Source organism: Lonchura striata, chromosome 13 (genome assembly GCF_046129695.1).
Source record: "Lonchura striata isolate bLonStr1 chromosome 13, bLonStr1.mat, whole genome shotgun sequence".
Taxonomy (NCBI): domain Eukaryota; kingdom Metazoa; phylum Chordata; class Aves; order Passeriformes; family Estrildidae; genus Lonchura; species Lonchura striata.
In genome coordinates, this window is record NC_134615.1 from 14,325,709 (window position 1) to 14,339,572 (window position 13,864).

A 13,864-nucleotide genomic window follows, 5' to 3' on the forward strand; every position below is an offset into this window, starting at 1 on the left:
GGATGTGCGGGGCTCCGGGCAGTGCGGAGCTCCGGGCAGTGCGGGACTCCGGGCAGTGAAGGGCTCCGGGCGGTGCGGAGCTCGGGGCCGTGCGGGGCTCCGGGCGGTGCGGGGCGCGGGTCGGAGCTGGCGGGGCCGGGCGGCCCCAGGTGCGGCCGCTCCCCGCGGAAGAGGGCGCGGGCTGAGCGCTCCCCGGGGGCGCCGCGGTCCCCCCTCTCCCGCCTCATTTGCATGGCTCTTATTACGGCCGTGCCTCGCTCCCGCCGCGCTGACACCGCCGGGCTGAGCGCGGAGTCGCCTCCGCCAACGGAAGCGCACTTCCGTTATCTGCGCGCCCGTACCCCCTCCTCAGCTCGCTCTCTCTGGATGTTTAAGGCGAGGATGAACAAACAGGTCCAGCCCGAGCGCAAAGTGTCGGTGGTGGCCCCCTTGCCGGACCGCGCGGGGCCGCCGCCGCCGCCGAAGAAGGACGTGGAGCTGATCCTGGTGAAGGAGCACAACGGGGTGCAGTACACCAGCAGCAGCCTCCTGCCCGCCGCCCCCGCGCCGCGGGGCACCCAGGACAGGGAGACCTGGGGCAAGAAGATCGACTTCCTCCTCTCCGTCATCGGCTTCGCCGTGGACCTGGCCAACGTCTGGCGATTTCCATACCTCTGCTACAAAAATGGAGGGGGTAAGAGAACCGCTTGCGAGGTCTTTTTTCCCGGCCCCACAGCCCCGAGGCGCACCGCCGCGAGGGCGGCATCCCGTTCGTGTCGGAGTTTCTGGGGGACAGCGGGAGCCGGGCTCACCCGCGGTGCCGGGCGCGGTGCCGGGTGGCCAAGGCAGGAGCGGCGGCACCGCGGCGCTGCGCAGCGCTCCCCGCTCCTCCCGGGCAGCGGGACCCGCCGCGGCCCCAGGGCACCGCTCAACCCCTTCCCGGGAGCCAGTGCTCACACACTCCTCGAAGTTTAACTTAGTTTTTCAGTACAGGCGTATTTGCCTTCTGCTGCCGCTCCGGGGTGCTTAACACTTTTTTTCGTTCGCAAAAAATAGCACCAAGAGGAGGGGGGGAAAAAAAGGCCAAACCAAAGACACTCAAGCAGAAAACGAGCATCTAGAAGAGTTAGTGCCAGACCACTGAAAGGTTTCATGGAGGTAGTTTTAATGTAGGATTGTGACTTCTGCCCTCGGTTCTGCAGTGTGGGGGTTCTCCCCTCCTCCAAAGTAGGTAGGAGACTTGTTACAAACAAAGCCTAGCTTCCTGCACAGTTTGGCAATGACAGAAACAAAAAATTACACAAAGTAACTATAGTTGGCTCAGATTGTCTGGCATGTCTTCAGTAAGACCTTAACTCCATCATCCTCTTTCATCTCCCTGAAGTACGCTGTGCTGTCAGTGATGACTCCAGCCTGTGATGGAGTAACACCATCTGCAAGCCGGGCAGGTGCCTGGGGTGCTCTCAAATCACACACAGAAGGAACAGACCCTGCCTGGCAGATGGAGAACTGTGTGTGAACGCTGAACCACACAGATAGAACTGACAGAGAGAAAGCACGTTCTGAAAGATATTTATGTATGTATATAGTGATAGTGTGGTTGCCTGGTGATAAAGGCTAATAGGTCACACTTGTAGCATAAAATAATTGCTTCCAGTGAAAATAGGAATGCAGGATGAATGGGAAAATCCCTATTAAATAATATGGAATTATACCTGTCCTTGGAACTTAATAGGATATTGGTGCTAATGAAAAACTTGATCGAGTTGGTAGCTCCAAAACTTCTGAGAGGAGTCAGAAAATCTCTCTGCTCACCACCCAGACAGACTGAAGAAAGTAGTTAGTACTGAAAAATAGCTTCCATCCTTATTTCATTATGTCCAAAAATAGTCCTGGACATTGACACTACAGCAGCACAATGCATCAGGAACCCAGCTGGCTCCTGCTGGGTCAGGTGCAGGTGGGGCAGCATCATTCAGGATGCTGCTCAGGACAGATGCGCCACTGCCACATGTCCATGTTATCTGGCAATTTTCAAGGAAAGAGATATATTCTCCTATCTCACATTGCACAAGGTGACACCCAGAGTGCCTGAACTCTTTTCCACAGTAATTTGGGTCACTTAATTTCCTAACCTGCTTCCTTCATAATTCACTGCCAGCTCAGGCACAGAAGGTAAGAGTCTGCAACTCTTGCATTTTGTTTAGCAACCATGTATTATCTTATGCCAGTTCAGCTAGAAAAAACTGGGTCTTCATTAGCATCTTCTGATTCAAATACTTCCAAATGGCAGTGAAGAGAAAGCCAACAGCTACAAGAGGCACATTTCAGTGAAAAGTTTGCAGTAATTTTCCATATCATCAAAGGTAGAGAGGCCCTTTGCTACCAAAGTCTATAGATTGGCCGAGAACTCTTTACTGATACAGAGACCAAACACTCTGGTACCTTAAAATTTTTCCATCGATTGCCTCTTATGTTGGACTTACATATCAGTTTTAGTCAGTAGAAACTCTTGCAAGTTTCAGGCTCTAGAAGTACTTTACTGAGTTTCAAGCCAGCTCAGTCCCTTCTTTCTTTCAAACAGTGTTTGGGAGCTTGTTTGCTTTACGTGTAAATTTTCCTACAAGACCAAAAAACATAAGGCAACAGGCATACGTGCATATGCTGTGGCATATTGTTGGATTTTGTTGAAATCTTTCCAGTCATAAATCACAGATATTCTTAAATGTCTCCCCCCCTGCCCCTCACTGCTATTGCATGAGAGAACCTTTCCAGCACTAATTTAACTTTTGCTGCCTCAAAAGGATAACACAATGGGTTTCATATAATTGCTATGTATCCCCATGCAAAAATTGGTATGTGGATATAGACATGGGGAAAACTTAATTTCACTATCTTAGTAGTTTTTCTGGACTGCTGAGCAAATTAAAGAGATGAAATCAGAAGTTATTTTTATACTTGTCTAGCATGTTCAGACTTAACCTATAAAAAAATTTATAGGATACGCATACTAGCGTTATAGTTTGCCTTTTGATATTTATAAGGAGCTGCTAGGTAAAGTAGAAACCAACAGAACACATCAACTTGAATTGGATGGTATGCATAAAGTAAAGCAGTGGAAGGTAAAATGTTTCCTTTCCTCTTCCTCCTGCAGTTTCTCTTTATTCTGAAAGACTCAGCAATTACTCAGCCTCAGTGACTTAACCAGAGCTCTAGAGCTGACTTTGGGCAGTCAAATATGTGGGTTACGAACACGTTATCAGCCAATTGATACAAAATAGTTGGTGAAACAGAAGCACATGCAGCTTACAATGTCCTAAATCCTGGCTCAGCATAGCCTGACAAAAAGAATCAGCATAGCCACCTAACAAAAAGAAATTCTCCTATCCTACCAAAAGCTACACCACAAATATTCTACAAATGTTCTTAGAATTTGAACAACAATGTCAAGGACATGGAAGTGGTAGAAAATGGCATCTTTCTTTGCATTTAAAAAAATGTTAGGTGGTTGACATATGGACTATGTCCTAAAGATAACTATGATTAATTCAAGATGCCTGCAGACACACTAAGGGCCTTTTCATGTTTGTAAAAGTAGGTGGCTCTCAAGAAAGCCTGAAACTTACAAGAACTGAGAAGGAAAATATAAACACACACTCTATTGCCCAATTCAAAGTTGAATTTTACCAGGACATGTATGTCCTTCTTTTGGGCTTTTGGGTTAGATCTGGAAGTTCCACTTATAGACAGCTCTGATAGTTTACTTTGGTGAATTTTACTTTCACAAGGCATACACCACCCAGTGGCAGCTATACAGACTTTTTTTGTTAGGTAGCTTCGGAGGAAATACTGGTGGTGGTAACAAAAAGAATCATTTATATTTTAACAAGCTCCCAGTAACAAAAAGCTAGAGAGTAAGAAGCATCCAGCAGAACTAAAGCACTGAATGAATAGCCAGAAACATCTGTGTTTTGGGAGTAGCCTGCTGAGAGACCCCAATGGGACTTCTGCACAAAGATAGATGGCAGAATGTAACCCTTCTGTAAACAACTGTAATTTTTTGAATAATTCTTCTGCTATTAAAAAATCCCCAGTCTTTAGTAAAGTCTAAAAATCTAGAGAATTTATTTTTCTATATCAGTTACTTACTTACAAAGGCAGACAGATCCAGTGGGATCTGAAGGAGTTCTTGCCCTCACTGACTTCTTGGAATCGGGATATGTCCACTGTGTGCTCTAAAGTATTTATCAGGTGATAGGGTAGACTCTGAACAGACAGGGAAAATCTGCAAGATCCCACTAAGTAGATATGGCAACTCTCCAAAAGGGAGAATTCTCAAACATCACCTTGTCAGTCCAGCTGATCAAAAAAGACCACAACTTACAGTATTTGTCTGCTGCTTGCAGCACAGAGGAAAAGTTCTGTTTGGAGCAGATGGAATATGTTTTCTGCAGTGCATTTGTGAGAGTTGCAAAGGAGCAGGGCTTGTCACTGGAGAAATCATCAACTATGGTCGTTTCTACTGGCTAATCTTACAAGAGCTATATCCTTGTTATAACCTTTCTGGCAAAAGCACTTTTTTAAAAAATTATTTTTAAGAAAAAAAGATCCCCTGCTGTAAAACTCTCTGTGTTAGTGGTCAGCATCCAAAGAACTCTTTATAACACAGCCAACATTTTAATTGCTCCCCAGCTCTACAAGAGGCTATGGTGAAACAAAGAAGAAGACTACTATTAAAATTATACTCTCATCAAATTAGGGAAAGATTTACCCTGATATTTTGATTACATCTGAAATTTTACTGATGCCAAATGAAGTTGAGTAATGCCTACTATGATTAACTGATGTGCTCACGGTGGGGGAGGATGATGCTCAGTCTTAGTTAACAAGCTATTGTAGTTTTTGTACAAGACACTTTCAGTATTAATGTTCATTTTTGTTTCCTGTTCCCGCATAGTCATAGGCAGAATTAATATTTCCCACTGAAACTTGGAGAAAGGGAATTTACCAACATAAAGTACTTCTTTTGTGAGCCAAAGTATTTGCAAGGTCAGTCATGTTCAGACTCATTAGGAAGCATGTAATTGTGGGATTAGTCACTGGAGATTTACTGTATCATAAGAGTCAGATTAAGTTTTTAATGAATTTAAGAATAACGGCAAATAAATATTTTAACATTACTCTAGCTACCATAACGCACACTTTAAATCTCCCCTGCAGCATTATTTGAAAGTGTTTCTAGACCACAGTATTTCTAGAAATTGTTTGCTTTAACAGTTTGCCAGCAATCAATACACTTCAGAATTATCTTACAATTTATCCTGATGCTCCCTGTCCTAGTTATAGTTCCATAAGCTGTAGTGCAGGACTGAGCAATCCACAGCACAGGTACCAAAGACTGCATAAACCACATCCAAATATCCCTGAACAGGCCCAGCACAAAGTCAGGAGCTCAGAGCTGTCACACATCAAGAAGGACAGAGTGGAGCTGTCACCTCCCACAGGGCTGGGAGCGTGGCCACCACACCACTCCACCGAGAGCAATCTGTGGCGCTGACAGCACCACCTTGTCCTTCTACTACACTCTGCCTCCTCAGTTTTGCAAAGTGCCTGCCACCAAATTCAATCACTATTTTAGGGAAGAAATATAACCTGATACTTTACAGTTCAAAGGTGGATGACCTTTCCCTTACAATATCAGAGTTTATACTTCAAAATAGCATTGATGATGATAATAATAAATCAACTTTGAAGTAATCTCACTGCAAAGCCTACGCCAAGAGTTTGACTCATCAGTCAATCAAATCTCAAATGCAAATCTAGTAATTTTGCTTTCCTAAAAAGGGGTTTTCAATTCCCATTAGCACATCAAACCACTGACCTCAGACAGGTTAAACTGTTATGCATGATCTCTTCTCTACGGCCTTGAGCTCTGGGTTCTCAGCCAAAGTGTGACATTTGGGACAATGCTCTGTTGTGTGGTGTTGCAAACACCTCCTTTCCCAGATCCAGAGTCAGTGTCCATCTTACAGATGCTCTCTTCCCTTTCCCACTCCATCTATTCTCTTTTCCTTCCTTGATCAGCCACTAATCACCTGGTGCATGCAGGGCATGGGTTCACCCAGGATCAGCAGCACTGGAGCTCACATGCCAGTTGCCATCTGCTTCTCTGAAATGACCCATTCTGATCTGCATGTCCTATTGGCTCCACAAAATAAGAACAGGAATTTCTGCAGGGTTATAAGCTACTGCATCATACACCTACTACACATGAAGTATTAAGAATAGCTGAGAGGGAAGAACTGAATCTCTCACCCAAATCTTTCCTCTGTTGTAAACTTCTTTTTTCTGACTCTGAGGTATGATATCATGAAATAGTGTATAATTGTGACACTGTATAGACTCTCAGCTAAATACCTGCCTGTGCAGAGATGTTACTTGTTCCTGAACAATTCTAGCAATTCCTAGCTTGACAAATTTACTAAGGTCTGGAGATACACTAGCATAGAAAGGTTGTAGATGAGATCCATAATATTTAGCTTGATGCTACACATTAAGAGGACAATCCTGTGGCTGATGCAGGGCAAGCATTGAGAACTGATCTAAAGGATCCAATGAATTACCAAAACTGATTTTCCAGCTTTACTGATGACATTAAAAGAGCTGGTGTGGACCAGCTGACAAAAGCAAAGATACATCTTTCCAAGTACAGTGGATGAACATTTTGATTACCACTTGAAATACTTTATTCTAAACTAAGAGGCAGAAAAGACTTCAAAAACTAAACTTAGTTCTGTTTTCAAAAATTTAAAATCTCAGCCTAAGATCTTCCCATCCCCTGCCTAGCCCCCAAGCTCTCTTCATTCCTGTACACCCTTCTCAATTCTGCCAAGGAATGGAAGTACTGAAATATCCCTAGTAAACAATTTCTGCACAAGTAAATTCTGCAAGTCACATTAGGGAGCCTTCAAAGTTCATATTAACTCCTGCTGAACCAAATATAGGACATTCTTACAGTTTGACATGGAGACCTGGGCTTGCTTACTCATTCAAACTGAAACAGCAGGCACTTGAGTTTTGTGTGCCTGCTTTCTCACTCACATCCTAAGCTTTGGAGTAATGGAAAAGAGAAAGGCCAGCTTAGGAGTGCAGCAGACAACAACCCTTCTTTACTGAAGAAACCAAAATATCTCTAGAGAGATGCAGACATGGTCTACATGGTTTGGAGGCAGAATTTCACTTTCATTTTTAGGCAAAATACCACAAAGCTGTCTGTCAGTTCAGTGAATATATGACTACAGCTTCAGAAGTCTAAAGATATTATTTTCAGATAGATACTACTTCCCCATCCTTACACCAATATGCAACAGAACAACTTACACATAAGATCAGGAGGAACATACATCTTTAGTGAGAGTTTAAATATTCTGTGAGGGGAAGCATGGATTAAAATCAGGCTGTAAATTACTGAACATCTTGCTGTGTATTAAAATAGAAATGAATGGTTTAAAGAATTTTGAGAACTTCTGAGAAGCAACATCAAATAGCCCATGTCTTCATTTTTGCTATGTCTGATGGTAAGCACATCAGCAACTCCCAGTTGTAAAGCCTTTGTCCCAGTTTAACCAATTTATTAAATTTTTAAGAAGTGTAGTATGGTTCTCAGATATCAGTCTGCACTGTTATCTCCATAGCATTTGCATACATTGCAGTTATTACATGTAGTTATTAGACACTGTTTTACCTAACTGCTCTCAACATTATTACAAAATAATAAACCATAACCAAATAATGGTACACTTGGAGATACAGTTATACTAAAATATTGTAACTTAGAAGTCAAGACACAAATTTAAATTATGCATCTTTGTAAAACAGTTCTGGATCTTTCATTACTACCTCAGTCTTAGTACTTTCCATTTTCTTTATACATATAGAATCATAGAATTATTTGGGTTGGAAGGGACCTTAAGGATTGTCCAACCTCCCCTGGAATCTTGCATCTGACTCCCAACTTCTTGACTTGAAATGCAGCAACAAGAAAGAAATTATTATTGTTGTTCCTATTATCATCATCAAAGTTGAAATAAATTTTATTAAGGACAAATCCACTGTCCCAATCCATTTTCAAGGAAGAGTATGTAAGGAATCCAGGAATATCACAGTGGTTATAAAGCTTGAGTTTTCCCTCCTCAAGGCTTTTGGAGACAAAGGATTTTTGTTAGCAGCCCATTACCCATGTCCTGACAACCTGTAATTGCCTCCTCCAACTACAACTCCTTAATCATCTGCTTTCCTTCTCCCTACCTTTGTATTAAGTCTTGAACCTTTGATGGAAAGATTTTGTCCTAATTGTGCAGATCTTATATACTGGTGCCAAGTCAGTAAAGTTTCAAATGAAAGCTTTATTGACATTCAAAACTTGATTTCCTATAGATGGATATCTGAGTCTTTCAGGAAATCAGCACCAAAAGTGCCTAGATCCCCAGAACTGTTGAGTAATTCCTGTTCTCATGGAAATTCTGGGTAACTAGTATAATTCTGCATCTTAACTTCTGTATAGATTCAAGGTACCTAATTTTATCCATAGAGCTTTTGAAACCTTTAATCTATAAAGAAGGGGAAAGGAGGTGAGAAGCATGGAAGGAAAACAGTTGATTTCCTTGTCTTGTGACATATTCTTCAACAAAACCATAGGAGAGAACCTCTAAAATACATATCAAAACTATCCTTTGTTTTATTTTCACTCTTCCTTCTCCTTTCCCCTATTCTCTATTGAAACAAGTTTTGCAATCTTTCCTGAAGCATGACAAAGGTGACAGTCCAGAGCAGCACTTTGGGGACCAGGGTTTACCATTCAGAAGCAGAAACTGTCAGCAGGGAGGTCTGGCTGCATAAGTCACGTCCTTTTCTGCACTCATATTCATCTAAAGCACACTAGCAACTTTCCAGTGAACAGAATTCTGTGATAACACATTACTAAGCAAAATTCAGGCAGGATTGGGCAGGCAGTTGTCTGTTGCCAGTCCATAAATGTGTTTTTATGACAAACATTCTGACTGCTGGTATGTAGTAAGACAAGCTGCCCTTATTATACAATAAGTCTTTTTATAGAAGATGATAATTTTTCCAGCGCTCCTACTCCTTATGGTTTTATGAACACAACCACTCACTTCCAAAAGCACAAGTGATTGCAGAAGCCATGTTCTTAATGTAGGTATTAACTGATTTCTACAGTTTGGCTATTATAATTGTCTAAGAATATATGCTAGGTGTCCAAAATAGAATCCAACCCTCACTGACTAGTGGTGTTAGACCACATAGACATGAAGTCTTTCTTAGAATGGTTTGTTATAAACTGCTTCCCTAGAACAAACCCAGCATCAGAAGAACAGTACTGGTTTGATTCTGCCCCACTCAAGTATGCAGGAATTGTAATTTCAACAGCAGAAGAATATTACTCCTTTGCAGTCTTTATTTCAAAGCTGGAGATAGTTATTGCATAATTTCCAAGCACTGGGTGTCCTGTCTTACTGCAGCACTCTTGATAGTCTGAGAAACTTCTGTGGCATTGATGTAGGGGAAGGATTGTAGCTGGGAAATTGCACAACATTCATCTTTACCTGAAGCCTGCAGGACTGTGGGAATGAGCTGATTTTCTGGTCCAACAGCAGCATGGAAGAATGAACCCTCTGCAACGGCCTCATTGACCATCCAAACCAGTGTTTCCTTGGGCCCAGTGTATGCACTGAAAAAAGCATCTGATTATTGTCCATCTTGGTTTTTGCCAACTATTTTAATTTATTCTGCCCTGACTGACCTATGTGAGTATGTGTGTACAGCACTCTTTGCTGATATTTTCATCCCTATTTTGCTCTTCTGTAATGAAAGACCTCTTGCAATCTATCCTGAAGCATACCAAAGGTGACTGCATTTTACTTGCCCTTAAGATCCGCATCTCAAGGGAAAGTATGATACTGATTCCAGTTAAATAAAAAAAGAGGAAGAGGCTGGACTTTTCCTGGCCCAGCGCTCTGTACGGAGCAGAGAAACGGGAGGCGTTTTTCAGACCACAAGGTGGAGCAGTAGATCCTCACAGGTCTTGGGAGATCCCAACCTGGTAATTAATGTCACAACCTTATAGGAAAAAAGAATTTCATGGTGGCTCGTTACTCCTAAATACAGTCATAACAAATATTATTAACAGACCATTCTTGGATTTCCCACTTTATTTTATTTATAAGGATATAATAAATATATAGGGGCAGTTTTTAGTGGTGCCTAATTCACGTGTAAGGACCTCACTTGTCAGCATGGCCACAATGATAGCAAGGACACAATCCATTGATAAGAAGAGGTTAGCCCTGAACACACTTTTTTTAAAGAGAGTGCAACAATAAAATGGAGATACAGTCTCTTCTCCACAAGGATTGATACAGGAGGAAACGATTTCTTTAATCCTAAATTTAGAAGGTGCTCCAAACACCCTCAAAAGATTTGCCTTTGCAGGAAAAAACAAGCTCCACACAGACTTTCATGGATACATTCTACAATTGAAAGATTACTTTTTTCTTCTTCAATATTAATGTAACCCACATTTCAGGAGGTCTCAGCATCTTTCCTTCTTGGCAGAGGAATCCTTATTTCACAACACATTAATTTCACAATTAAGTATGTTGTGCTTACTATGATATTAGAGAGTTCAAGGCCAAATGTTACCAAAACATCAAGTTACTGCTTAGAACCACTCTCAGAAGTATGTTTGGTACATGACTCTTCACCAGCATGCACGGCTGTATCTGCCTACTGATGTGCAGTTAGACTGATGTTGAAGAAAGTTCCCAAGCTCATGTCCTCAGACTGAGGGGAGATTGGAGCTGTACAAGGCACCTTAGTTCTACAATTTACTACAAAACCAGGGAATAGTTTGTGCTGTGCAGTGCTTTGTCTCCTTTCAGAAGAGAAATGCAGATGTGTAAATGAGATCTTGAGACAGGTGTTGATGAAGTCAAGCAGTCCAGGACTCTGTTTTGGGGAAGAGTTTGATCATCTGCTTCTTTTCTACAGTTTGTTTCTCATGTATGCATGGCTGTACAGCCTTAGTTAAAATCAATAGATTCGTAAACCACATGGGAGGAATCCTGACCCAGCTGAAGTCAATGGGTGATTTTTTTCCATTGACGTCACCAGAGCCAGGATTTAAACCCGAATAACAGACGTCTCTCTTAAGGACTCCTAAGTAGACAGAATTTCCAGACTAAGAATTATGTGGGAAGAAAAACACAATAAAGTAATAAAAAACTCCTCAGACTAAACTGATACAGAAGACTTCCACCGAGTAGTAACTGATATTCACTCAGTACAATAGCTCAGTATTTTACCTAAAAAGCAAATTGTCAGGATTACATAGATGATGGTGATTATTACACAAAATAGATTTACTCTGTGAGAGTTAGACTATGACCTCAGCATTCTCCTATGCCGGCCTCAAGCAATAAAAAAAAAGTACTATTTTAAGAAGTGCCTTTTACTCTCACAGCTTCATAGGAACAAATGATTTAGGCAAGAATCTCTTTCTAGCTTTCAAGACTGAAAAGAAAATCTGGGAGAGTACAAAGTAAATTCAAAACTAAAAGCAAGCAGGCAAATAAAAGGATTGTAGTAGAATATCATGCATTTTAAAGTATTCTGGGGCCTACTTCATGTTTTTTGAACTTTTGAAATTGGTGGCTATAAGAATACAATTACTCTCTGGCATAAGTTACCATCTTGACACTACTGTAACAGAAAGAGCCAGAAAGTAGCTACCACGGTCTTCCTAAACAGCCATTTAATCCTTCACTGACTCATACAGAAGCTGATGACAAAATCACTGTGTTGTACCCTAAATTATGAGATTTTGAGATCTTCAAGATCACCTATATGTTTCTTACTAAATACTATTTTACAGTCATGATGTATTATGTGTTTAAAGCTGCTTAGAAATACAAAAATAAAAAATCGCTGTGTGACAAGTTGAAAACACCAGACTCAGCCAGACTGATTTATCATAAGGTCTGAGTAATCAGTGAACAAAACTGCCCTGCAATCTGCCCAAGAAAAAGTTTGCACTGTGATGGAACAAGAAGGATTTTGCTTCAAACTGTTAATAGGCCTCTGCTTCATCTTGGAAAGGAGCTATGATGGGCCCTGGGGTCATTTTCACATTCTTCCATGGTGTATCAAGCTAGGAAGCCCTGTGCAGAATGGCAGTGACAGAGCACGTACTGGACAGCTTGGACTGAGGGGAAAATTACATTGCTTGAAGCCTATTAGGAAACAGCCCACTAAGAACAAACATAAGGCTCGAGTTGCAAACTTAAAGAAAAACTTTTGTCTGATTAATTCCCACAGAAGAAGCTGAGTAGCTGGAGGATGGAAAATGAAAGAAGGGTGTTGCTAGCCAGTATAGGTAGATTTGTGCAGCACTGTTGTGATTTCATACAGGTCTAAATATGACTCAGTTTACCCCTTAAAGCAAACTGATGTCAAGAGAAGTAGTTCTTACAGTCCTCCTGCTGCAGGAGGGATGATACAGAGAGGTTTCACTTCATGTTCACAATGCCCAAATTCTCAGAGACCCCACCTAATGGCTTGCACACAGAATATTGCCAGCACTACCCTGTGCCAAATACAGATTTTTCCCAAAAGGAAAAGTTTTATGTGAAGAACTTGGTGACAGTTTTTATGAAATTCCTGTGTTCGGTGCTAATGGAAAGGTACAAAGTAAAGAAGCTACACCCACTTAGAAATTACCATTGCTCAGGCCTTCCAAAATATTAGCACGATCCAACAGTAACTATAAACTTTGATAAGAGTACAGGATTTTCAATTTTTCTAGGCAATTGTGCAAATAGTAGCCATGACTGTAATGGTAAGTTTGCCATCATCATTGTTAATAGCACCACACACAGCCATTAAAGTTTACAAATAAATTAAAATGATGCAGCATTTGTCTTCTAGAAGAAAATATTCTTTATGGCTAGATAACAAACTATTCATTTCAAATATATCTGATATCTTTAATTTGTAATTTAGAAATCATGTCTAAGAAATGTCAGAAAACTGCACATAGTGGGTTTTAAGAAAACATGGACAATGGCATTATAAGGTATATAACTTCTTGCCTTCTGCTTTAAAACCCTGTTTTAGCTTGCATTATATGTAATTTACAGTACAGTTACTCTGCTTCCTTTAGTGGAGTCAGAAAGAATATTCATCCTGAAGGCTTCATTTCTAATGACTGAGAGTAAAGGTTAGATTTACTAGAATTCTTATAGATAGGAGACTCAAATCATCTCACACTTCTGTAATAGAAATAACCCTTTACTGAGAGGAAGAATTTAGGGGATTCTGTTAGGCAAGAGTTTGTAAAGATTAAGACAGTACAGAAAGTATAGCACCAATAAAAATAAATCTCTATTAAAGACTGGAAGGAAAAGGAGTGTTTTGCTTTAGTCTTTGAGTCCAAACATTGAAGTTGCAACTTACAATTGGATTATTCACTAAATGGTGTAAGGCAAGTTTTTAAGAGTGTCACAGATTGCTGTGCTTGATTCTTTAGCAGAATGTCAGGGCATTTTCCTTCTATTGGTTTGTACATTAATCCTCTTGAAAGCTGCTTGGCACTTGTCTGGAGATGATTTAAGATGTCTTGGGCACTTTGTTTTACCCTGGCACAGTTATGAATCTCATGCTGCCTAAAATGGGTACTGCATCCTCCCCAGAGGGTGCTTAACTTGGAGGCTGCTGGCTGGTTTTTATTTTGACAATGTGCAAAAGAAAAGTAGTGTTTAAGAGCAACACCCTCCATCCCAGATTGCTGAGAACCAGGAATTGGCCTGCT

At 41.2% G+C, this 13,864-nt stretch overlaps 1 protein-coding gene across 1 annotated transcript in view; it reads left to right on the forward strand.

The window, feature by feature from the left end:
* The first annotated feature begins 231 nt into the window (after positions 1 to 231).
* Positions 232 to 13,864, forward strand: part of SLC6A2 (solute carrier family 6 member 2) — a 58,825-nt gene continuing 45,192 nt past the window's right edge. The window contains exon 1 of the mRNA XM_021555023.3: positions 232 to 673. Within this exon, the coding sequence (XP_021410698.2) occupies positions 232 to 673 (442 nt within the window). The remainder of the gene's footprint in view (positions 674 to 13,864) is intronic.